Here is a 25,001-nt window from a genome sequence, read left to right as displayed (position 1 = left end):
TAATTGTCACATGTCTGATTTCAGGTCATTTTCCTGCCTGTTTGGTCTTGGTCTACTTCCCTGAAACAGAAACTCTGCTGGTTTTCAACCAGCTTTGTATCACTACAGTGTAGGCAGTAATGTTAAACCTCTCTTCAGTTCGCCTGCACCCAGAACACTCTTTTTCCAGCAAAAAACGAAAGATGATGAAGTTGAAGCGTTTTGCATTGGCTTCATCATTTTAGGGCTGTCGTTTCTACTTTGTGTTTGGGCATTTTTGGATGCCCAAATCCATGAGCACAAAGAGTACAGTCGGATCGAGAGAGAAGGCTGCCCTTCTGTCTCTCCGTCTCTTGGATCCAGTGAGGGGCGTCTCACCAAACTCTGATTAAGCCGTTGAGCAAGGCAGTGCTGATCACATACATACAAAGTTTATTTCACTTTTATTTAACTCACCCCCAAGAAAGACTTCTAGTAAACAACAACAGTACACAATTGTGTGTTTAAAACTGCTCTCACTCCAGTAAGAGGCCCCATTTTGTATGTTTTCAGTTAACTTGGTTTGTTGCCAGGTCTTTAAGGTTGTGTCATTACTTTAGGTTGTGTTGTTCTGCTCTTACCTTCCACACAAAAGGCTGTTAGTAATGACTTGTTTGGTCGCTCTATCTCAGCCAACACAAAGCTGTAATAAGGCTTCTGCAAAGGGTGACTGCTGTTTGGAGAGGAACACTGCAGCACGTCACCCCTGGAGGAACAATACCAATTCAAATTCATTCATCCTCCTGAATACTGCACCGCCCCTTCATTTCCTGGGTTTTTTCAAGACGGCAGACAAGGTCTGAATTCATTTCCGCTTGAGCCTGTTTTTGCTCGGCTGGAATACCAACCTGAGCTGAATGGCAGGTATATTAGAATAACCTTTCTTATTTGAGCTGGGTGCCACATTATATACAATTCTAATGTAATAATGTCACTGGCTGACAAGAAAGCAGGCAGAGGGGGTTCTTTTGTGTGTCATGGTTGATGTGTTTTGACATTTTAAATGACTTTTAAGTAGTCGGATATCCCCATTTTTCTACCAGGTCTAGAATCATTTTAGATCCAATCAGGATATCCTCCCCTTGCGCCACCCTTTCATCCAAATGGTTACTTCTGGCTCTAAGAACCCAAGATGGCGACGCCCATTATGCCAAACTCAAGGTTTCAAAACCGTAGTCCAAAAACCAATGAGTGACGTCACAGTGGGTTTACACTTGTTTCAAACATGTTGACAAGTTGATATGCTGTGCTAGCCAGTGTGTGCGCTGCTAACACTGCTGAACATACAGAACAGAGTTATATTTGATAGTCTGAAAAATCTAATTATGACATAAACATTGTTAACACAAACACTTTTTGATAAATAGACCTGTCGAAGAATTGTGACCAAGAGATGTAGTGATGAGGACATTTTAGACTGTATGTGTATATACTTGTCAGAAAAGCTAAAGTTGGGCACCAGTGTTGACCCAGGCAATCTTCAGTTGGCCTTCTTTTTGCATCTTGATCAGATATAAAAACACTGTCCAGGCAGCGTTGCTGCTCCTGCTTGTGCAGTTGTACTGCAGAACTCAGTTGGCAGTGGTTATAGATGGGAAGCCAGTGAGGGATCATGACCTGTTGCTGCACTAGTGACCCCTAATGGTTGTTTGGAGGGCTGTACAGAGGGGTTAGGATGTGACTCTTCATTCTGGCTCCACACTTCTGATGAGGCAGGAAGGTAAAAGACGTGGACTGAAACATCACAATGATGCTAACTACGTCCTATCAGCCGGGACATCTGACTGTCTCCTTTAAATGGAATGTGAGCTTATGAAAATGTTCCGCAGCAGCAGCAGCAGCAGCAGCAGCAACGTGTTATTCCTGAGGCTGTAATGGGATTGGCTTCCTGTAGACGAGACCAGGATAAAAACATGTATTCAGACATAAATGTAGGTGGAAAAAGTAAGTGTGTGTGAAGTCAGCAGATTTTCTTCACCTCCATATAGCCGGTGTTTAGCTGGACCCCAGACAGAGCTGCAGCTAATGCAGCTAACAGAGCTCCACCCAACACTTTGAACTTCCCCAGAAGTATATTATTACACACTATTCATGGACTTAATGCTTGTTTCTGCAAGAGATTAATTGCAAGTCTTTGTTACTGGGGAAGTCATAAAAACATCTTTGAAAATGTCCTCCACCCTCAGTTAAATTTGAAGTTCACTTAAAATGTGTTTGTGTGTGGCTGTGTCACTGTGTGTGTGGCAGGCAGTGTGGTTCCACAGGGAAACTGGTAATTTCTCTCAGAAGTTCATATTTTAGAAAGTGTGTGTGAGTGTTGTCAGAGCACTGCCAGCTTGTGTTTGAAATTTCACAGCCGCTTTGAGCTCATAAAGTGTCCAATAACCAGCAGGGCCTGGAAGCACATAAGCTACCGTATGGCCTCAGCCTGGTGTGCTGCCGCGCACATAAATCTGAATTTACAATGGATTTCCTAATGCTACTGTTTCTCTGCACCGCACTGAAGGATTGCACTGTTTTTGGAATACGACACCAATAGAGACATAATCTTTAGACATGAGGATGTGAATGGGAGGTTATCTGTCCCTGCCGGCAGAATGAGCCCCCTGCTGTGGATCAGAGACCTGAGAGCAGATATTGTCTGCAACAGGAAAGTCACAGTCTCAAGTCACCGTTTAAGTCACTTATCCACTGCCTGTCAGACATTTCCGCACTATTTTGGACAGAAATCAAAAATTTAAAACAGCATTTCATCCCTACTTGTTTTTTTTTTTAAATTTTAAATAATTACTAAAATCTCACAGTCCTCAATGAAACACTGGAATAAGAAAGAGTCAAATATCATCTTCCTCCTCCGTTTTGTTGGCCAAAATATAACCTATGTGTTGCTGCCAGCATCAATTGTTTAAGAGTAAGATACTAATTTTAAGTCATTTCTTTAATCGATAGTCGGCTGCCTGAACAATTGATTATCGATTAATCATATAATAATAATAATAATAATAATAATAATAATAAATAATAATATATGAAATATGTTGAACATTTTTCCTTTAGAAAACAGTTTTAACCACTGACATGATCTATGTTTGATGTAAATCAGAGTCGGCTACATTAGGAGTTAAAAGAACAGGTATAATAAACATAAAGTTACCTGAGTGATGGAACAAGCAACCCTAACCCCTCTAACTGCCATCAAGATCTTCCAGTAACTGTTGGCTGTGGTAAAAGTGGCTGCTTATCAGCACAAGATCCATGTTCTGGCCTTACAGTCGCCGCTACACAAAAGTACTTGATCATAAGAAGGACAGTAGCTATTAGCCAGTGAGCTTTGAAACAGTAACTTAAGGATGCAACTAACATTTTTTTTTATATTGGATAATTTCCCAGTTTTTTTCTTGGCTAAATGTGTCCATGAGGCAAGAGAGATTGGTTTACTATCATAGGAGATGAAGAAAACCAGCAAATCATAGTAGTTCCTGAATAATTCCAAATACAGTTGTGTTAGTAGATTATTCAATAAATCAATTAATCTTTTCAGTTCTACAGCAAAAAAAGCAGTAAAAAAAATGAATTAAAATCTGAAACTAATTTAAAGTAAGTTGTTAAAAATGTACTTTGGTGGCTAGCCATCCAAAACCACGTAACCTTGCTTCTAACCCTGGTTATGAGTCCGAAAGGCAAATTGGAAAAATCCAAAAAACAAAAAGATTAATTTTAAAATAAATTGATATGCAATGACACAACCACCAGACACACACAAGCTGAGATTTCAACCTCTACCCCTTGTAACTCTGCTCTGAGTGCAGGCAATTCAAATGTTGTGGTGAAGGAGGGGTAAATACCAGAAACCACAGCTGAACTAAAAAAACATCCTTCCAAGCTGAAAACCTATTGGCATGAGTTTGAAATGGAACCTGTTGGTTTTTCAGTTAAATGCATCTGTTAATCCATCACCACGAGCTGCACAGCCTTACTTTCTTGCACCCTGCTTCAATGTGAAACTTGTGTTGATTCTTGTCTTGAATCTTTTATGTAATCCTCTCCTGGTGGGGGACCACATTTCTCTCATGCAGGGAACATCAATGGCTATGTTTAAATGCACACCAGTAATCCAGTCATAATGCGATTAAGGCAGTAGGGCAAGTGCGCTGGAACTCATAGAAACATCATACTTTGATTAATACGCTTCTGCTCATAGCTGCAGTAAACAGAACTGTAGAAACACACGTACAAGTCTTTATTTTGCTCATGTTGATGTTCATCCAATCCTTTTTTTCTTTGAGTTCGCAAAAAACAAACACATGAATCAACTGCTTGATGATACTTCACTCTGATCTGTAGTCTGGAAATAGGAATGTTGACGAGTAGGCGACCCATCCTTTCACCATTTTGTGCCAGACAGGATGTGTCATCCCACCATCGTGCTCTGGGTGTCCTCCAAGTTGAACATTTATAGAATACCTTCACAGGAATGCAACCGGGCGGCATTTTGATCAGATGTCCCAACCATCTACACTGAACCTCTTAAATGTGAAGAAGCAGCGCTTCTACACGCTCTGTTTCAGAGTGTCTAAGGTCCTCACCCCGCGTTTAACAGAACATTCTGGTGTATTCTGACGTTAGCAGGCCAAAGCTTCCCTCCTCCTTCCCTGTGGGGAGCAGTGACCACTATTTTCTGCGGTAATTTCCAGTTACATGTCTTTTGGGATTGTCCTCTTGTCTTCCTGCCTCTGTCGTCATTCTTCATTTTTACTTTCATCATACCTCGTCTATGTACAATGGATCAAATAAATACAGCTGGCTATGACTCACAGTCATCCTCATGACAGTCCATGGGATAATCGGTCATTGCACTTAGCTTTTTGAGTTTCCTTCATAGACAGTATGAATGCAGTGAAAGTTAAGTCACACATGTAAACAAACCAACGTGCACAGATGAATGGCAAGTTGGCCCAGATATACTGTAGATCAGATCCATATATCTGAGCAGTTATCCATCATGACCAGCCAAAAGGGCTACTTCCTATCTACTCTCTCACTCTGTCTTGTGTGTCCTTGAGTTGTACCTATGGGCAGCCCAGTATTCCCAGGAACCGCCTCTGGCCAAAGTTCAGAGCCAGTACAGGAAGTGATGTGTCCTGTATGTAGAAACACAGAAAATAAGGCTGTGGAGGTCAGGGTGGTGAATGGGTGTGTAGTATATCTCACTTTCATGCAGTAGACCCAGAGGAGCATTCAACATCATCATGAAAGTGAATCCCAGAATGAACCATTTTAGTTGCCAAGCACAGTGACTGTAGAAAGCAAACATTTGATAACATTGGGTTTGGACATAATGTTTCACAGAATCATCCGATACTGAAAGTGTTGTCCCTCAGTATGATTGATATTAGGCTACGTCACATACTTTTGTACAGTCACTCCTCGAAGGTACTCTGTGTTGTTGCACTCAGTTGTATGTCCTCTGTATGTAAAGTTGGCATGACTGTCAGTCACACAACTGTCACACAGGTGCCTCAGACACTGTTTCAGATAGTTAAACAATAGATAAACCTAAATATATAAAACACAAGATTATATTGGTATAATAATATTTTCATTTTCAAATATGTATTATTTATGTTGTTACTCAGGAGCTCTTCTGCTTCTCAGGATTATAAGACCTATGTTTTACAGCAGTGATCAGAAGCGTAGTGTTTTCCTCTGAGGCTGCCCTGCTGACTGCGAGCCAGGTACACACGCACTGAACCAGCTTTCACTGCCAAGTCAGGAGCCTTTCGGCCCTGAGAAGGAAACATGTGAGCCCCCTCATGAGACAACCATATTCATAATGCATCAACGGGAATACAAGCACAATTACTTTGAGCAGCCCTGTAATCAGTCTCACATTTATTTCCACACTACCAGATGTGTGGGTCACTCCAGTCCGTCAGGAATCTGGAGAATCTAAATCTGCCAGTCTCACTGCAATGAAGGTTCAAAGTGTTCCACATAAAAGGCTTCATAAATGAACAGAGCTTCTTTTTAATATGAATCCATAATGTCAATGAAAATGAATAGTCACCTCACAGTTTTACTTCAAGAATATCTACAGTGGATCTGACAACTTGCATCGTGTTTACACAACATATCTGAAGTTTGTTCTTGTTCTTTCAGGATCACCATGAAGGATGTTTCCATGTCGCTGCCATGTGCTGCTGATGATCAGTGTTTCATAACATTACTTTTAAAAGTAACTCATTACTTAACAAGATTACTGCCATTAAAAAGTAACTTAGTACATAACTGCGTTGTCTACTTAGAAAAGTAGTAGGAGTAGTAAAAGAGTACATCAGTTACCAAAAGTGACAGTAAAACCCCTTTGCGACTTGCTGCACATGTGGGTTGTATTGTCCAGATGGCGTGTAGCCGACTGTACATGTACCTTTGAATGTATTGACTCTATCGTCATTTTGTAGCCTTCTCTATGGCCCACAATCAGTAACTCAGCAGCCTAATAATAGAAATGAGAGAGGCAATATAACATTTACATCTTTATTCTGCTAACAATCTGACAGTGAACTGGGCAGAGGCATACAGTATGAGCACAGCTGTTTCCATTAAAACAATACAACATGGGCTCTTATAGCCGAGTATATGATGTTTGAACATGCAACTAATGAACCCGTAACCTGAGTGCTGACATCGAAACCATAAAGGCACAAGTACTCCACGGGCACGGTGGATGGCAGCATTTTTTTCCAGTAACAGATTCATTTTATGAAAAACTAACTGAAAAACAGATTGCTTGAATTACAGAACTAACACGTTATGTTACTCGTTACGAAAAGAAAGTAATCCAAGTACTCTGACAGATTACTGCTGATGATCACAAGTTACCTGACTGCGTCCCGTATGCTTCACTCATTCATTAGAGAAAACTAAAGATATGAAGTTAATTGTATGTGTTCAGATCGCTTTGTTATTTGCTGGTAACCATGTTTTTAATGGAATAAACAATAATCTATGAACATTTTGTGATATCTTTTTATTTGTGTTTCATATTACACACTTTGTGCATGTGTGTTATTTTCCAATAACTCAACAGCAGTGTGGATTATGTCATACTTATTTGATCTAAAAAAAGATCTACTGTAGGTGCCATCAAGGCACAGTGAAAGCCAATTAAAGTTACAACTGGGGTGAAACACCGAGCAGTCAGATGATCGGACAGGTTAGATGAAAATGAATACAGACATTAAATACCCAATCAGCTTGACTGTCAAATAAAGTTTAGATAATCTGGATGAACATGGCTAACTGTCTGACTGCTTGTGTTTCTTGCATCAGTGCACCTCATTTCAGTTCCAAAATCCCAACAATTACTTTGGGGGGAATGGTTTTATCATAACTGATATGATGAATGTTCAAAACCACGAAAAAAGCTAAATAAAATAAGTTGTAATAAAACAAACCTTCGATTCTCATCACGGCAACACTTAACAATAAGAGACACAACATTTCGAGTGGTTACTGGGGAACAAATGAGCAACTAACTGCTAGCTAACCACTAGTAGTGGAGTTGTAAACTTTCCCCTTTCATTGCTGATTCTTTCATCGCTCGTTCCTTAATTTACTAGTCATTAACTGGTCATTAACTACTCCATAATATAGGATTTGGAGTTAATAATTAACTAGTTGTTAACTGGCAGTTAGTTCCTCATTGATTCGTAATTTGTTTCCCTTATTGTAAAGTGTTACCCTTCACATCCCATAATGCAACTGAAGGGCAGCATTCACCACAATTTCTATGAAGCACAGCGAGCAGAGAAATGATACAATGCTATCACTTACATTCTCTGAACTCAGGCGTCCTCAATCATCTGTTCCATTTGATCAGATTTAGTCTCAAAGACTATATGAGAGATACGTTGTTTGTTGTTCGTTTGATTGTTTACAGTCTGCTCCGTGCATGTGCTAATAGTGCTCTGTGATAACCGTGGGGACAGCAGTCATCTTTCTACATCTTTTCTGATGAAAGCCATTATTCTAAAATTGAGCTGTTCCTAGTTTTCCTTGAGACGCTGTGGATTCCTGCAGGACCTAAACTGCTCTAAACCTCTCCAGCACCAGGATATATCTTTAAGTAGAAGATTAGAATAAACAGTGATTTCCATATGGAAATTTAACTGCTAAAATCATTAAATATACAGTAACCAACCCACAGAAGTCACATATTTGCTAAAACGGGCACTTTGCCAGCAAGAAAAAATTTAATCTTTCATTCTCTCTTGTTGCTGCTGCAGCTCAGGGATTAATCTGCTGCTAGACAAGATAATCATATGATTCCAATATGCAGAGGAGATTACCTGAGAAATGTTTACCAGTGATTACATTACAGCTGTGACCTGTGAGTGTGCACACACCACACACATGCACACAGTGGAATTGATGGAGCATATGCACACACTTGCATTCATAAACAGCAGACATCTGGACAGAGATGAAGTGTGTTGGCAAGAATGATAGACGGACAAGCAGCATTAGCAGCATAATGTCTAGTGAGCTCACTGAACGGAATATAAGGCTCATTAAGTCGGCACCAGTGTGAACAGTGTATCTACAGGCACGGTAAACAGACCTGCGTTTAACATCTGACTACACAGAGACACTCCCACTAACTCTGTCAGCAGTAGTCAAACAGCAAGCTAATTACATGATAAAATAAACGATGATTGATTACTATTGTGTTCCTCTGCTCACAGCCTCTCACTGAGCTCTCCACATGGCAGCACGAGCTAATTAAATCTAATCAAAGCCATCATCAGAATGCTGCGCAGTTTACAGCCATTCAGACAGTTTTGTGGAGGTCACACAATGGTAGGAGAATCTTCATAAGGCAGAACTACATTAGGATTAATTAATCCGCAGTGAACATTGTGAAGTCATTAAAAAAGTGAGTAATTAAAAAATGCAAGATGTCACACCATGTTTAACACTTATTCATTAACTTATTCATGTAGCTGTAGCCAAGAACCACCAGTCACTGCTGCCAAGTTGGCAGCTTTCAGGGAGACTTTCCGGAGCAGTTATTCACAGAGCAGGACAGGGTCAGGGTTGGTGCCACTGTCTGGACTTTGTTGTATTTGGTGACAGTGTTATGTGTTTGTCTGTCAAACACATTTCTGAAGATCACTGTATCTCCCATTAACAGCAGAGCTCCTTCTCCAGCACAAGTTATTGTGTGTACATGTGCACATGTCATGTCTGGCAACTTCTAGTGTCGGAGTCTCCTCCTTGACCGGAGGGACCACTTACTGTTATGTGTCGAGCCAAGTAAGGACCAAGAGTGAAAAACGAAACAGTGTCCATTCAGTATTCTTCATCCAGTTATCTTATTGCTGTTCATATTGAAAAAAACATCTGTGTATATAACTTCATATACCTTCACTCAAAACAATTATTGCACACAAGTCAGTAAAAACTAGAAGAATAAATGTTATTCTTTTTTTAAATTAAAACGCAAAAAATAAAGTGCAATATCTTTCCACACATTGGTGCATATATAATATATACAGACAGGTCTAATATGAGACATCCTCAGAAAATAGGCATTACCTTTACTTGTACTGTATATGGCAGTGCAGAACAGCAGCCTCTCCAGTCTGCTATGACGGATGAGAAAAGCAGAAGAAAAGCCACTGGACCCAGCTGAGACCTAAGTGATAGGTAGAAGATCACAGAAAATCTTTGGTAGACTTGAGACCCATGCACCAGACACATACTATATACTTTAACAGTGCACAGGCAAAGCGTAGCACTGGATTGCAGCAGCAAAGTACTGGAAAATACGAAAAACAAGAATACCACAGGACATCAAGGCCGAGTTAAACGCAGAAGCATTATTCTGCAATTATTTAAGACTTCGTGCCAAGATTGAAATTGTTGTTATATTTATAACTATCCTGAATAAATAAAGTTTATATAAATTATAATTCAAAGTGGTGTTGTAGAGTTCTGAAAACTCTGAATCATAGATGAGCTTTTTGTCCATAACAGATTTCTATCAAGTTATATGGTCAGCAGTAGTTAAGGAACACCTACAAACAAGGTTTTAGCACAGTCGAAGCTAACGCTGCTTTGGCATTTGCATCAAAAAATCAGTGGCCAATGCAACTTAAAGTGTGTCTTCTTTCAATAAGAGTAAAGTTATCTCTTCTTTACAAAACAATGGTGTTTATCTTAAACAACCCTGTGATGTTGCCTTGCCATGTCTGCCTTTATTATATTATTGAAAATGAAGCTAAATAAAAAATTAAAGCTTGTGTTCAGAAAGACTCCTCCACTGTGTTACAAGTCCGTCCAGAAATGTGACAGGCCTCCTGCTATTCTTGTACACCAAAGAGTGCTTTAGTATCACCCATTTGTACATGTCTTGCTGAGCTTTCTGCATTTCAATGTGAATTTGTAGGTGCCTTTGGTGGCCTCCTACTGTGAACTTGGCACTCGAACTCTGAAGCCCCCTCTGAAGCCCACTGGGAGGTCTGCTGCAACCTTTGAAGGCCTCAGGTGTGAAGTTGGTCAGCGGCGGGCTGAGAGAGATGAAGACATGCTGTGTGTTTCTGGCAGCTCTGCTGCTCCCCTGCATCCAAGCAGGTGAGTTAAGGACTTTTTTTTTACTGATCTTCTTCTCAGTGGGCTAAAGACTCTTGATGTCATGAAATACGAACAGTCGGTGCCATTCAGTCAGTCAGTAATTCTACCAATTACTGTACACTCAGAAAGTAATTTGCCCAAAACAGTGACTTAAAGTATTTCATTTACATCATGTACATTTTCCATCCAATTTTATTACATTCATTGTAAAGTGTGACATTTAATTCACCACTGTCAAGCTAATATGAATAATTTATGTAACTGACTCATTAAATTGAACTAACGCAGACTTAATTCCCTTTGACTTTAACATATAAAGTTGAAAGGAACTTCTACGCAAATGTAATGGGCTCTGTCTTACTCCTGATGCAAAGCATGATCAGAATGATTATTGTTATGACCCGTTCTGGCTGATCCACGGACTGAGATCTGCACATCACCTTGTGCCCAGATTATCTGCCATTTGGACACGACCGAAACGCATTTGCACCTTTAGACCAAACGCTGTAGATCGTTCCCAGTCGGCCCAATGGGTTTTTCAAGTGTTTGTTATCCATAAAAGTAATGCATTTCAAATTGGTTACTCTTCCTCCTGTAATAACTCACACATCTAGTTATTTAACTTATACACACTGATTTATACAATTGTTGTGACAAGGAAGCATACAACACCACCAGAGCAAGACTGAAAGCTGGTATCAAGGAGGCAAAGAGACATCAGCAGACACTGGAGAGGGACCACAACAACAACAGAACTAAAAATATGTGGCAGGAAATTTAAAATGTCACTAGGTACAAAAGCAGGAGTGCCCCCATCATGTGTGTTAACATCTCCTTCCCAAAAGAGACTGTTCCCTCTTGCCTCAATACAGCCATCATCGTTCCTGTACATAAAAAGTTGGCTGTGTCTGAGTTTTAATGACTACTGCCCTGTGGCTCTCACCCCCATCCTGTTGATGTGCTTGGAGAAACTGGTTCTCCAGCACATCAAAGACAACATCCCTGCCAGCCTGGACCCTCACCGTTAGGCTTGAAGAACCAACTGATCCACAGAGGATGCCATATCTATTGCCCTTCACTCTGTCTTCACACACCTGGAGAATAAGAACAGCTACCTCGTCAACACACATCACCACCCTGGTAAAAAAAGGACAGAAAAAGCTTTTACAGAGGAGCAATAGAAAGCATCCTGACTGGAAACATCACAAACTGGCATGGTTCATCACGGCCAAGGACAGGAAAGCTCTATAGTGGGTAAAACCACCAGAACATCACTGGTACCATCTACAGAGCATCATTTAAGTTTACATTGAGGGCATTTAGCAGACGCTTTTGTCCAAAGCGACTTACAGTAATTCATACAATCATCAGTGACATCAGTGAAGTGAGATGTCTGCACAGAGCCCAAAGATACTAAAAGACAACACCCACCCAGCCACAGTCTGTTCACCCTGCTGCCATCTGACAACAGGTACAGAAGTATCTGCTGCTGTACCACCACACTACAGAGCAGCTTCAAAGGTTGTGAGACTCCTCAGCTCATCATCAACAGTCCATTTTCTATAATAGATGTAGAACAAAGGACTTTTCAAACCCTTGTGTTTTAAAAAATGACAATAAATTTACCTTGTAACCTTAATGTGACCCTTTTATAATGAGCGTATGTCATAGAATTGGATGGAAAATCTACATGAAATTGAAATACTATAAACAATGTTTTAGGCAAATTATTTAGCAGCTAAAGAGCCAGATTATTTCTCAAGAGTTGGCAAACAGCTCTCACTTGCCTGGTGTGAATCATGTCATAACAGCTGCCAGACAGATGTTCAACAAACTTTCATGGCTTTTTGAATCTAATCAATACATACATTAATAAGTCTGTTAAATGCCACAACCATATAAACACAGGTAAAATAGCTGTCATAAATGAAACTCAGTCCTAAAAGGCTACCTGACCTAGTTTGTGCTTTGTGCTAACGTCAGCTGCTGAACAAGTCTGTTGCTGGTGCAGCTGCACTGTTCTTTGGCTTAGGGGCTGTGTGCTTTGTGCTACTGAGTTAGCAAGCTCCTGAACAACAGGCTCAGTGTCTGTGTATCGTTGTCATAGCTAACCCTATCCAACTACCTGATGTCTCACTCATGTAACAAAAAAAACACAGAGCATCATCACAATGTACATAAACAAAACATAGCTATTGTTAATATTCACCACTGTCAAGCTAGCATGTGAGTGGGAAAATGTGGCTGCACTTCTTCTTTCTTTATTGTGCGAGCAGCACAGGAAATGTACTACACAGAGCAGATCTGTCTGCCCTAGCAGAGAAAAACACATTTCAGTTGGACTATATAGTTTTTGAACAATGGAGTCTTGTGGCACAGACAACACTTTGTAGCTCACTTTCATTGTGTGGTTAATGGTGTGTGTAGTCTGTCATGCAGTGTGACTCTGTCGATGTTGACCATTAAGATAAGCACTGCTAGCTGACTGCACCCTCTACTTCTCTCAGCTATCCAGCCAGCTCTCTGTTGCCTTTTTTCACTTTATCATAGCTTGCTCCTTTGTCTTTGAGCCATCACTGTGCATGATTTCAGTCAAACACCTGCAGTGAAGTCTACTCATATGTGTAGCACCTGTGGCATCTGCTACATATGGAAATAACAGCTGTCAAGGACTATGATGGATTAGTCCATGAAACGCATGAATGCAGCACGATGTGTTCACGATGACAAAGCCCTGTCATCAAATTGATTAAGAGTACTTTCTTGGTTCAGTACATGAGGTCCATGTGTATGATACTCTGTTGGTATGTGGCATTAAAATAACTGGTTATTAAAGGGTTGGTTCATCCAAATGACACATAAAACAGAGTGAAACTTTATTTTCGACCCAGGAAAGAGAAAACAGCACTTAACTCAAGGTCAACTTACAAGTCTACCCAGTGGTTTAACAGCATCTGATGGTCTCATCAGATGGTCTACTGTGGGATGCAATTGAATGCGTCTGCAAAATCTAGCATGTGGAACTTGACTTAATATTGATGCAATGGAGCATGCAACAATAAAGTTGAAAAATGAACATGTTTACTCTGAATACTACAAAGAACACTGTTATTTCTTGGTATAAACTAGTTCTAGTGAAAAACTTAGGAGTATATTATTATTGATTAGTGATCAGTGATGTGAAAAATCTTCTATGCTGCAATCATCACAAGCCTTGTTCACCTCGATGCATGAGGTTGTGTAATACTACTACTAATTGATCTTTTACAGCCACCACTCACCCACATCACCTCCTGCATCCACTAATAAATCATAGTACTTCCTTCAATGAAATAATAAGTGCCACTGATCAAATCCAGGAGGAATTATGTTTCCCTTAAAACATTTCCTGCAAAAGATATTAGTAGTTAATAGAGGTGATTTCTGGGTAAGAGGGTAGCTGCAGCACTTGTAGTGAAACAAAGCACTCACAGTGAGGGAATCTAGAGCCTCACCACTGGAAGCCGCTAAATACTCCATATATTACACACTGTACCTTTAAAACACAGGTAATTGCATTGTATAAGAGAGTGCACAAATTCTGTAGGACTGTGAGAATATGTAAATACCTCAACGGTATTTTGAGGAAAAGATGAAGACAAACCTGAAAATATAATCTGTACATAGTAAAGGTATGTGCCTATCATGTACTCACATAGGATAGGATAGGAACTTCTAATGCACTGCACACAATTTAGTGTAATTGTTTAATACTGCTACACAGGCAGCATGTACTTCTTCTCCAAAACATTTTAGGCTCAACCTGTTCTGTGTAGCAAAATAGTCAGGACCCACCAAGATCTGAAAAAATACAAATACAGAAAAACAAAGCCGATACACAAAAGCTGAACAAAGTAAATCAAGTGAATCAAAATGCGAAGCACAAACCAGGAAAAACAGGAGGGATATAAGCCGGAAACAAACCACGGTGGAAGAGACAGGAAAACACAGGAACAGACTCGGGGGAACAAAACAGACAAACTGACGAAGACAGCAGGGGGCACACAGATTATATACACAGGAGCTAATTAACTAACAAAAAAAGTGCGGGGAATCACACAAAGGGAGGAAATGAAAAGCAGAACATGACACATGAGGGCAGAACTTCAAAATAAAACAGGAAACAACAGAACTACAAACGCAAACTATGACAAAACCATAGGAGACTGGCCAAGCAGTGACAATTCGCAAAAAGTGGACAAATAAGACCTGCAACTAACATGGTGTGAGAACAGAGGAAACTCAGGATGTGCTATTTATTTTGTAATTTGAATAAAATGACCCTTTAAATGGCCTTTGAATTTAATCGCTGCATTTTGTGACTTTTTTAAAATCAACATCAACTTGTTATAATCAACATTAGTCCGCCTGCACAAGGTGACAGTGGTGCACAGTATTCACCTGCAGTGCCCAACGAACACGTGAGTCTGAGTTTATGGATTTTTAGCTGAAGAGGTGTTGAAGGAGACTAATCCCTGCATCAAATTCATTTCCCAGGACGAGTGAGGGAGCTTTGACAGAGTGAGAGACAGAACTGGAGTCTACTCTCACTGAACTGAACAGAGGGACTGGGTCTTTTAGGGACACTCAATTCTATAACTGAGTGATGAAGAAAAGCTATACTTCAGGTCATTGATGAATATAATGATAAAAAATGATCAGCTCAAACTGAGGTTATCTGCATATAATGGTTATATTTCGTCACAACAGTCTGCTCAGAAATGTTGCTCTCTTTGTCTCAACTTACTGTACATATCCAGAAATGTAACATAACTGGTCATATCAGATATTTCAATTGGTCAGTCCCACTGTGTACATTTACCGGATTGAAACAGTTTGCACACATGATATAGAGAGCTAAAGTCATGCCCCTTTCAGTGGACTGCAAATACAAATCTCAGGTCTGTAACAGGTAACATAAGGTACGTGCTAACTACAAACAGAACTCGTGACATCGTAACAATGTTATGTGTTGACAACGTGTATATATATTCACAGTAAACATATTTATGTACTTTCAGAAGAAAACACACACACACACACACACACACACACACACACACTGCAGGGCTGTGTTTGTCTGCATGCTGTGTGGGGAATTCTTCTTCTCCTGACAGTCGTGCAAAAAGGGATCCAGCCAAGCAAGACCACCACAACCGATCCTGGCTCTGCTCTGTCTGTGTGTGTGTGTGTGTGTGTGTGTGTGTGTGTGTGTGTGTGTGTGTGTGTGTGTGTGTGTGCGTGTGTGTGTGGAATAGTGCTCAAGGCATTTGAATAGGTCTTCCACTATAAATCTATATATATATCTATACATCTCTCACTGGCTCTTTTTGCTGCAGCGTTATTGTGACTGACAGAAGAGGCTTTTCGAGAGAATCGTTCTAATCAATGACAGCATCTCAGTCTGAGGCAGATTGGCTTGGCTTAGTAATTGGCCTGCACCTCAAAGAGAAGTTCAAGTCACACAGATGCATGACATAATGCTAAAGGTGCATAAGTGGCTGATACAAACAGTGACTTTAAATTGGATTACAAGCTCCTTTATCAGTTTAGCTTATCGTCACAGCCTTTTCATTATCACCCAGAGCTGGGTAGCTAATTAGCTCAGTGCCACAAGGTATTGACTCCCTGTGTTTTGTTGCGATGTACTGCAGTTGAGTTGTGCTCTCGGATCACAGATGTGCTGCTCTCACCGCTGTCCACAAGAGAGAAGTCGGTCATCATCAAAGTCATCAGAATTCAAGATTACTCTGGAAACTATGAATGCGCCAATTTTTAGTGTTTCACTCATCACTAAAAATGCCAGAGGATCACCACAGCCGGTATACGTGATCCCCCGGAGAACTTATATGTCCGTGCAGAATTCCACTCTGCAATCAAGTCAGCAGTTGTTGAGATATTGTAGTCTGCACCAAAGATGTGGATCAACTGCCAGACAATCCATCCATAGAGCCAAGCCCCTAGTGTGGTTATTAACACCAGAGCTAAAGCTGCTGCCAGAGTGGTGTTTGATTTACTGACCAACTCTAAAGATCTCTCTCATGTAGAAATTGGTCCATTAAAAAGTAAGCAGTATAGAATACATCAAAGAGAATCAGAAAAACATATGGGGATGATATATATACAATCTTCATAGACACGTTAAGTGTGAAATATGTACAATATGTACAAAAATAAGCACTAAGCAGCTTTCAGCTCATGAGAAAGTGTTGTTCAGACTGATTTGTTTTGTTCAGACACGAGTTAATGTCTCCACAACAACACTTTTCATGTGAACACAGACACAGCAGAGTTCAATTTTAATCCTTACAGTGCTGTCAGCACTGCCTAGATGAAGCAAACCCTTCCTTTTATTGCTTTACTTCTTTTCTTTTTAAGGAAGCAATGCTGCAGTGAATCGCACTGGAAGGCATACTTGGAATGAGTGACCAAGAATGGGTCTCAATTGTAGCTTCAGTGACGGATACAATATTCCATAGTTCATTCATTTTAATTCATTGACCTTGGCAGGCATGTATTGATGTTCATTCACAACACACCTGGGCACGTATTTATCAACACAGTTGTGTATATCATATTTAAATATATGAATCAGAATGAGTTGAAGAGAAATGGAACATTAAAGAAAACCAACCTGGAGATGGAAAGTCCAGGTGCAGACAATGAAGATGTTTGGCTGGCGATCGCAAACAAAATGAATGAAAACTTAATTTTGACACCTCTGCAGCGCTCTTCAATTTTAAAGGAACATGTTAAGCTTATTCTCATGTTCACATTTTTGAAATTCTTCAGGTCTACGAGCAAATACTTTTATGCTTTAATGTTCAAAAGCAGGTATTTTTCTCATTCTGACTGCTTCAGCACCTCGCCTCAATATCCACTTTTCTCCAAACTGGTTTAGTCTTTTATCTTTTTCTTTTTTTTGACAAAAAACATGAAGTACAATATGAAGCCAAAGGCTCTTGCTGAGTAGGCACCAGATGGTCGCACCAGGAGCTCAACTGTGTGCTCAAGTGTATTTGGCCTCACCCACCCTTGAAAAAGGCAAGTACAAGCTCCCAGCATGAACACACCACATGTGAACAGTGGCAGCTCAAGAAAATTACACAACAGCTCTCTTTAAAAGATCGTTGCTGCGTTAGAGTCAGTTATTATCCTGTCCTCGCCTGTGATTAGACTTGTGAAGAAACTGGGTGTAATGCTCAGAAGTTTCCATCTCACCTGGTTTGTTTTTGTGGTGTAGTTCTCCCTGACTCACCTGTGTTGGCGGTTTTCTGGTGAAGTTCAGCCGCAGTTCATTGTGAATTCAGTAAAGGAAAGAAGCAGGTTCAGCACTTTTTCTCACAGCAGCTGTCAAACACTCCAGTAACAGGCAGCCACACATCTCCAAGGACTGACTTCAGACGCTCACTCAGAAATGTGTGTGTTAACAGCTGCTGAAGAGGAACTTTTTGCTGTATGTTGTGTTTAAGGTTTTGCCTATTCTTCCATTTTATGTTAGGAATATGAGTAAGTCAAATTTTTCCAAATCAAGGATTCATTTGGGGTCTACTGAAATGAAAGCAGCATATGGTCAAAAAGGAAAAACAAGACAGGGCAAGCTGAGTTTAGTGACCGCGAGAGAACGTGCAGAGACTTGAATGTAAGTAACATTAAAGTAACATTTGTCACAGGGAGTACAGTATGTATTGCTTCAGTATAAATAAGAGTTATGTTAGATCTCTGTGTACTTACATTATCCTAAATGTTTGCAACAATGTTCAAACCAGAGAAATACACAGGTTTATTCAAGGTAACGGTGCGTTTCATTTGGTCGCCCGACGCAGCCTAAACCTAACGTGAATGAACCTCCAAAACATTACCTGTTCAAGAACATTTGTGCCAGAGTCACATCAGACAGATTTTATATCAGCAATGTTGGTGAATCTGTGTATTCCTCCCAAACAGTGAGGTGACTTCAGTGTGCATTAGCAGTTCAACCTCTCACTGAACCCAGCACTCAGCAGAGACCCTGGTTCTCTCTCTTCTTCTTCTTCCCCTCTCCTCTCTGTAACATTACGTTCATGAAGTAAAGTACATTTCCCCTCCAGCTCCAGTCAGCAGTCAACATTACAGGATAAACATCCGACAATGGAGGTCACCTCCGCGGATCACTGCTGCAGTCAGGTTGATAAACTCCTCCGGTCAGTAAATGGCTCCATCTGGCCGATCCTAAAGTGAAACCCTGCTTTATAATTACTCTCTTAAACATATTAAGGGAACAGAATGTTCAAATCACAAAAACATTATTTCTAAACATTTTTATTTTTTCAACGTTGAGGTTTATGACACAAATGTAATGGGTTATTTTATGACATGAGATTTTTCAATTAAAATGGTGTCCATAGCGTAAAGCTCCAGATAAAAGCAAGTTTGAGTTAGGACCGTTTCTTCAAACACTTCAACACTTTGAAGGTCAAGAATGAACCTCGATGCTCAGTATACTCAGTAGTAATTAAATGTTACACAATGCTGTTCAGTCTATGCTAGACTAAAGATGGATAGTTTATTAACATAACTGAGAGGGAGGGGATAGTTTCTTAAAGTCACAGCAGGACAGTAGACAGACTGACACTTCGCAGACTCTCTGAGTCCTCCAGGGCCAAACAGCCATCACTCACTGACAAACAGAAGGCCATGAATCTGTGTTAGCCCTCTGGGAAATCAACTTGACAATTCAGGTCCCTTGCCAGTCAATGCCATTGACAGATCTATTAGGTGGCAGGGAGAGGAGGTGACCACCGCACACACCAGAGAGCAATGGATTGAAACTCTATCGGGCAGGCTGGACATTTACACAGTGTCTCAGTGCTATCCTGACAATAACAGACATAAACTAAAGGGGTTTATCAGTCACTCTTACTCTTGAGCGAGCAATCCAATAACCTTGTGTGCTATTGTATCCCCATTTAGATAGCTGGGGGTGCTGAGAAAGTTACAGAGTAGACAGGGGAAGAAACTAACGGGATCTGCAGAGAACACATTGACAAACCAGAGCTACTAACCGCGGCGATCTTTTTCTAGTGTAGCATAGAGGCACTACAGCTGTATGTCCCCGTGCTGCAGGATGATAGATGAACAAATAAACTTTTAATCTTGAGGATAATTATACAAAAAGTTTGTCTGTGTTCCAGCAGATTAAATTACTTTGAACCTGTAAAATATATATACACAGAATGTATACATAAAAACACAGTGATCCCTCAAATGTGTTTATCACTTGTGGCAAAATGTGTTTGTAATGAAGGCAGGATATTTTACAGTTTATAAATAAACTGACATTAGTGCACTAGTGTAAGATGTTCTGATGTTTGATGTGTTTAAACTTACATTATAATGCTTGTTCATACATGTTAATGGGAGCATTATCTAGTGTGCAGACTATTTTTCTGTCCAGCTATTTGTGTTCAACATTTGAGAACTTTCTTCCTTTAACACACACACACACTATTTTTTTTTACCTTGATGCCTCCTCTTTACAGTTGTTTTCCGCTTTAAACAAGTGTTCTGGTATATCAGATTTGTCCTATAAAGAGCAATGTTCCAGCTGTAAAACATTTCTTCAAGGCGACTATAAAGCCTGCTAAAGGCTGCAGCAGCTGAAGCCTGCTGTAAAAGGTTTAATTTGATCAAAAAGTAGCTGAATGCTTTCCATCAATTCTTGTGAGTCTTTCACATTAGAGAGAACGGAGGGTAGCTACAAGGTTGCTTGTTGATTTTGTGAAGGCCAGGGACAGATAAGAAAAATGGTGACTCACGGACACATTTTTATTTTATTTCATTTCTTGTATTCTTTCAAAGGGTTTGTTTGGTCTTTTATCACCACTCTCCCTGAATTGTCAATATAAATCAATGCCTTCACTTTCTTTTGTCAGCCTTGATTGTGAAATGTAGCACTTGTAGTGGCCACCTTTTGACTGCAGCAGCAGGAATGGCAGCCCTGACGTCCCTCTACCCAGCAACATTTCCCAGCTCCTCCTCGGGGATCCCCAGGCTTTTTGAAGCCACATCAGATATGACAAAACAAACACAACTATATCTTCAGCAAGGAGCAGAGATGCAATTCTGAGGTCCCCAAACCGAAGTCGGATCATCACAGCTGAGATATCTTCAGCATCTGACTCCTTGGTGCTGAGGAGCTTCGTCTTACTTCAGAGACATCTGTCTTCCTCCACAGAGGATGTGGTGGTTGTGTCCAAGAGTTCCCATTCCTGAGTCGTCTGACAGATTTCCAGAACTTGCAATGATGACATGATAGCCTCCCTCGTGCTAGATCACAGAAACTGAATGAATGGTTTGCGGTAAGCTGAAGTGGTGGAAGAAGGATTCAGATCGTTTACTTAAATAAAAATACCGACACCAACGTGTAAAAATCAAAGCATTTAAAGTCTAACTAAACACTACAAAGTACTATTACAAATAAAAACACCCTTTCTGCAGACAATCTGATTCTACACACCACTCACTGGCATATTATTATAGAGTACATTAACAGGTTGTTGATAACAAAGCTTAAGTAACATTTGACTGTCGTAGCTGTAGCTGCTGTAGTTTTAACCACTTCATTGTAAAAGTTAATGATATCATGTGTAAGTCCCCCTGAAGGTAATGGGGGAGGCTGTTACATTCACAGGGGTTACCAAAGGTGTTGGCCTGGGGCCTCATCCGCCAAAGGGCCTCTGAATATCTGGACTCTCACACTGGTCTTTGCCTGGGGCCTCCAATTCACCACACCTGCCCCAGGGTAGGAAGGGTGAAAAGAAAAAATCAAACAACGTTCTGCTGCACAAATCTGATATTTGTTAATATTATTTTATTTTTTTCTATTCATTCTTCACTTTTCAGTAATCTTTTGTGAAATCATCTATGATTTGTCCTCTTTGGGTCATTAACAGTTAACTAATGAAACTGTTTAAGAAGTTTTGAGGGGACAGGTCTATTTGATGGACAACTCATTCATGTGAAATTATTTTAATCTTGAAAAATGTATTTTATAAGTTTATCATATCTATGAAGAATCAAAAGTAACCAGCAACCATAGCTGTTACATGTGTGTCCTTGAATAAAGACTGTATCATTTCTCTCTGCAGTGTAGTGGAGTATGGAACTGAACCTAAGCACTTTCCACCGCTGGTGAGCTGATTGTGTCTCTAAAAGTGAAACGTTTGTGTTTTTTCTGCCTCCTGCAGTGTGTCCAGATAAGGAGCCAGGACTTCAGCCCTGGATGCCAGGACACAGTAAAGACCACCGTGTTACAATCGGTTATGGCAGGAAGGTCCTCCTCACAAGTTCAGCTACGGTCCACTCCATTGAGATTCACAGTGGAGGTAAACTACACTAATCCATCTCATGTTCATCAGTCAGAGTTTTTTTATCTTCTGTAATGGGACATATCAAACAGAAAATGCCGGTGGTGTATAGTTGAGAAGGTGATTTAAATCAAATTCTTTAAATATGATTGGAGATGAATGGATATAAAGCGAATGATTTAGAGATCAACCACGTTCTTCTGGAAACAGATGGGCTGGGTTAGCTAGTCACACTAAATCAGATTTAATTGGATAAACTTCTGTATATAACCCAGAGTTCAAGATGATTCACCAGAAATACTGTAACATTCTGCAAGAAAAAAAAAGAAAAGAAAAGAAAAGAAAAGAAAAGAAAAGGTTTCCACATAGAAACACTGAAACATGATCTTCTACATGTGGAGTATTGTAGCACAGGTACATTTCACTGCATCGTTAACTGTTTAATAAAGCATTCAGTTAAGGCACAGCACTGACGTTAGGTTTATATCAGCTGATGGTCAGCTGTTTTATTCATGTGCGGTATCATTGGCTCATTAATGCATCATGTGTTTGGCGACCAGCTCATTAGTAAATTCTAATCCTACTCATGGAAGAGAACCAGGGTGCCTTTATAATCAGTCAGCCCCAATATTCCCCCAGTACCTTCGTGACAACCCTTCTTCCTGCTGCTACGGCTCCCTCCACCACCCATCGTCCTCCTCACCTGATTCATCAACCAAATCCAACCAAATCCCTGATGCTTGACTTGAATATTTCATTATCTGACTCATCATAAGGTGCACAAGGGTTTTAAGAAAAAGTAATGCCTAAAATTAATACAATGTAATATATTAAGGTATACAGTATTCATAGCATCTAGCGTTTCCTTTCTTTTTCACTTGCCCCTATGGGCAGTGGGTCAGAAATCTTCTTGCCTAAAGTCAATATTCACTTCCTCTGTACAAATTGTCGTATTTACCACAGCTTTTTCAAATAACAACAAATCGTCATGTCATGAATTTTTTTCCACCTTGCTCTTAAATTCGCACGATACATAGTTGACTTGTCACTTCATAAACTTCTTTACCTGCTGCAATTTTCTTGTAAGTGCCGATCGGTACTGCGCGTGTGCAGCTCTCAACTGAGATAAGGAGGAAGCGTAATAGCTCACTCTTTAGCTATCGTCAGCTGTGTTCAATTATTTTTTGCTGTTTGCCCGATTGGGAGTTACATAGTGAGTTGCTAAGATTACTTGTCCTATATAGCATTTTACATAACCTGGGCAGTTGGGCAATCCCTGATCCCTGCTGAGGTTTTCAAATGAAAGTGTATTTCATGGTTTAATTTTCCATTTTCCAAATGAACAGGAGATCTCCGGCTACAATACAGTAATGCCCCATTGTACGTTCTGTCATAGTAAAGATTCAGATCTAGCTGTTAACATACATGAACATCAGATCTTGGCAGCAAATGAAAACACAGCAGTCACCTAGATTAAGACATCTACTGTAGCTTTCCCTGCAGAATCTCCATGGCTGCTCAGACTGTTCGAGCAGAGCCTTCTCTGTCATGTTTAACTGGAGAACCATTTGATGTAAGTGGTCGATTCTTTGATGGAAGTGTCTCTGACTGAATGATTTTTCAAAGTAAAAAGATTTCTATGAATACATTCAATCTGGCTTTCAGTCTTGTTGAATGTATTCTGAAGAATGTATTATGCAAAGACACAGAGTGTCATTATTCAAGACAAAATGAGGTGAAAGCAAGAAAAGTGGCACAAGTGATGTCTGCTGTTCAGCAGCTACTTCACTACTGAACTGGAATCATTGGATTGAAAACAGGTGGTTGGCCTGCTACATCTGGTGTGTGTGTGACTGTGTGCGTGTGTGTGTGTGTGTGTGTGTGTGTGTGTGTGTGGACAGCCTGAGCCCAGGGCCATAAATGGTTGGAAGATGGGAGGTGTCTGAGGGCACTGGGGCATGAAAGACCTGCCAGGAGACTTCATCACCCCCCCACCTTTCTCTCTCTGTCTCTCTCTCTGTCTCTCTCTCTCCGTCCTGTAGGAAAGCTGGTGATTGCTGACACCAACCGGCCCATACTGCTTCGAACAAAACACATCCTGATAGGCAACAAAGGAGAACTGCACATCGGAAGCCCTGAATGTCCTTATAAAGGCAACCTCACCATCTCCCTCTTTGGAAGGTACACTTGTATGAAGTTTAACATGCAGCTAATCAATAACAACACAGGTTCAGATCAACCAAATAAACATTATCTGATGTATCAACCTACAGTATACTGTATATTGGACCGTCATTAAAATTCCGATCTACCTCGACAATGTGTTCCTTTTCTGATAAGATAAGAGATAAGACAAGACCTTATTAATCCCTCACCAGGGAGGGTCACTGTAATGTAATATCATTTGATTGTTAAATATCTGTTGTAAAATGGGGGTATATTAAACTTGATGTCTCTCAAGCATTTACTGTAACCTTAAAGGATGAGCCTGACGGTGTTTTTCTTCCAGACTTTTACCTAATGTCAACATATACCAAGAAGAGACCAAAACCAACAATGTATTGATCTGAGCACTGATCAAGGACTGTCACAGCTCACAACATATATTAACTGGAAGAACGTTGAAAATAGTCTTGACATTCAAAGATGCCACCAGTGCTGACTTCGATGGAAGAAATGTTTCTTAGTCTGGCTAAATTTAATTTTGTAGCCTTTCTCTCCCTGATGTAGTGTTTTTCTCACTGAGTCACTAAAGTTCGTATTTACAACAATCATCCTGTAACAAATCTTATGAGTCGTTCAGTGATAGAAAGATACAGGAATCAGCAATGGTCCACGACTGTGATACAACCTGGATCTGAACTAATAAAGCCGAGCTTATTGCTCTGTGCCACTGAGCTCCATGTTCCTAAATTACCACAAACCATAGGCTCTGGTTTATTTGGACTCAGTCCCACA

At 40.3% G+C, this 25,001-nt stretch overlaps 1 protein-coding gene across 2 annotated transcripts in view; it reads left to right on the top strand.

Moving 5' to 3' along the window:
• cemip (cell migration inducing hyaluronidase 1) overlaps positions 1-25,001 on the top strand; it is a 160,505-nt gene that overhangs the window by 60,798 nt on the left and 74,706 nt on the right. For both annotated transcript variants that reach the window (XM_084361131.1, XM_084361132.1), the window contains exons 2-4: positions 10,472-10,656; positions 21,924-22,061; positions 24,086-24,224. In XM_084361131.1, coding sequence (XP_084217257.1) covers positions 10,602-10,656; positions 21,924-22,061; positions 24,086-24,224 — 332 coding nt within the window. In that variant the 5' untranslated portion in view covers positions 10,472-10,601. The remainder of the gene's footprint in view (positions 1-10,471; positions 10,657-21,923; positions 22,062-24,085; positions 24,225-25,001) is intronic.

Source organism: Pagrus pagrus (genome assembly GCF_965226575.1).
Source record: "Pagrus pagrus genome assembly, chromosome: 1".
NCBI classification, from domain to species: Eukaryota; Metazoa; Chordata; class Actinopteri; order Spariformes; family Sparidae; genus Pagrus; species Pagrus pagrus.
Note: the sequence above shows the minus strand (reverse complement) of the source record. Positions and strands in the feature narration are given on the sequence as shown.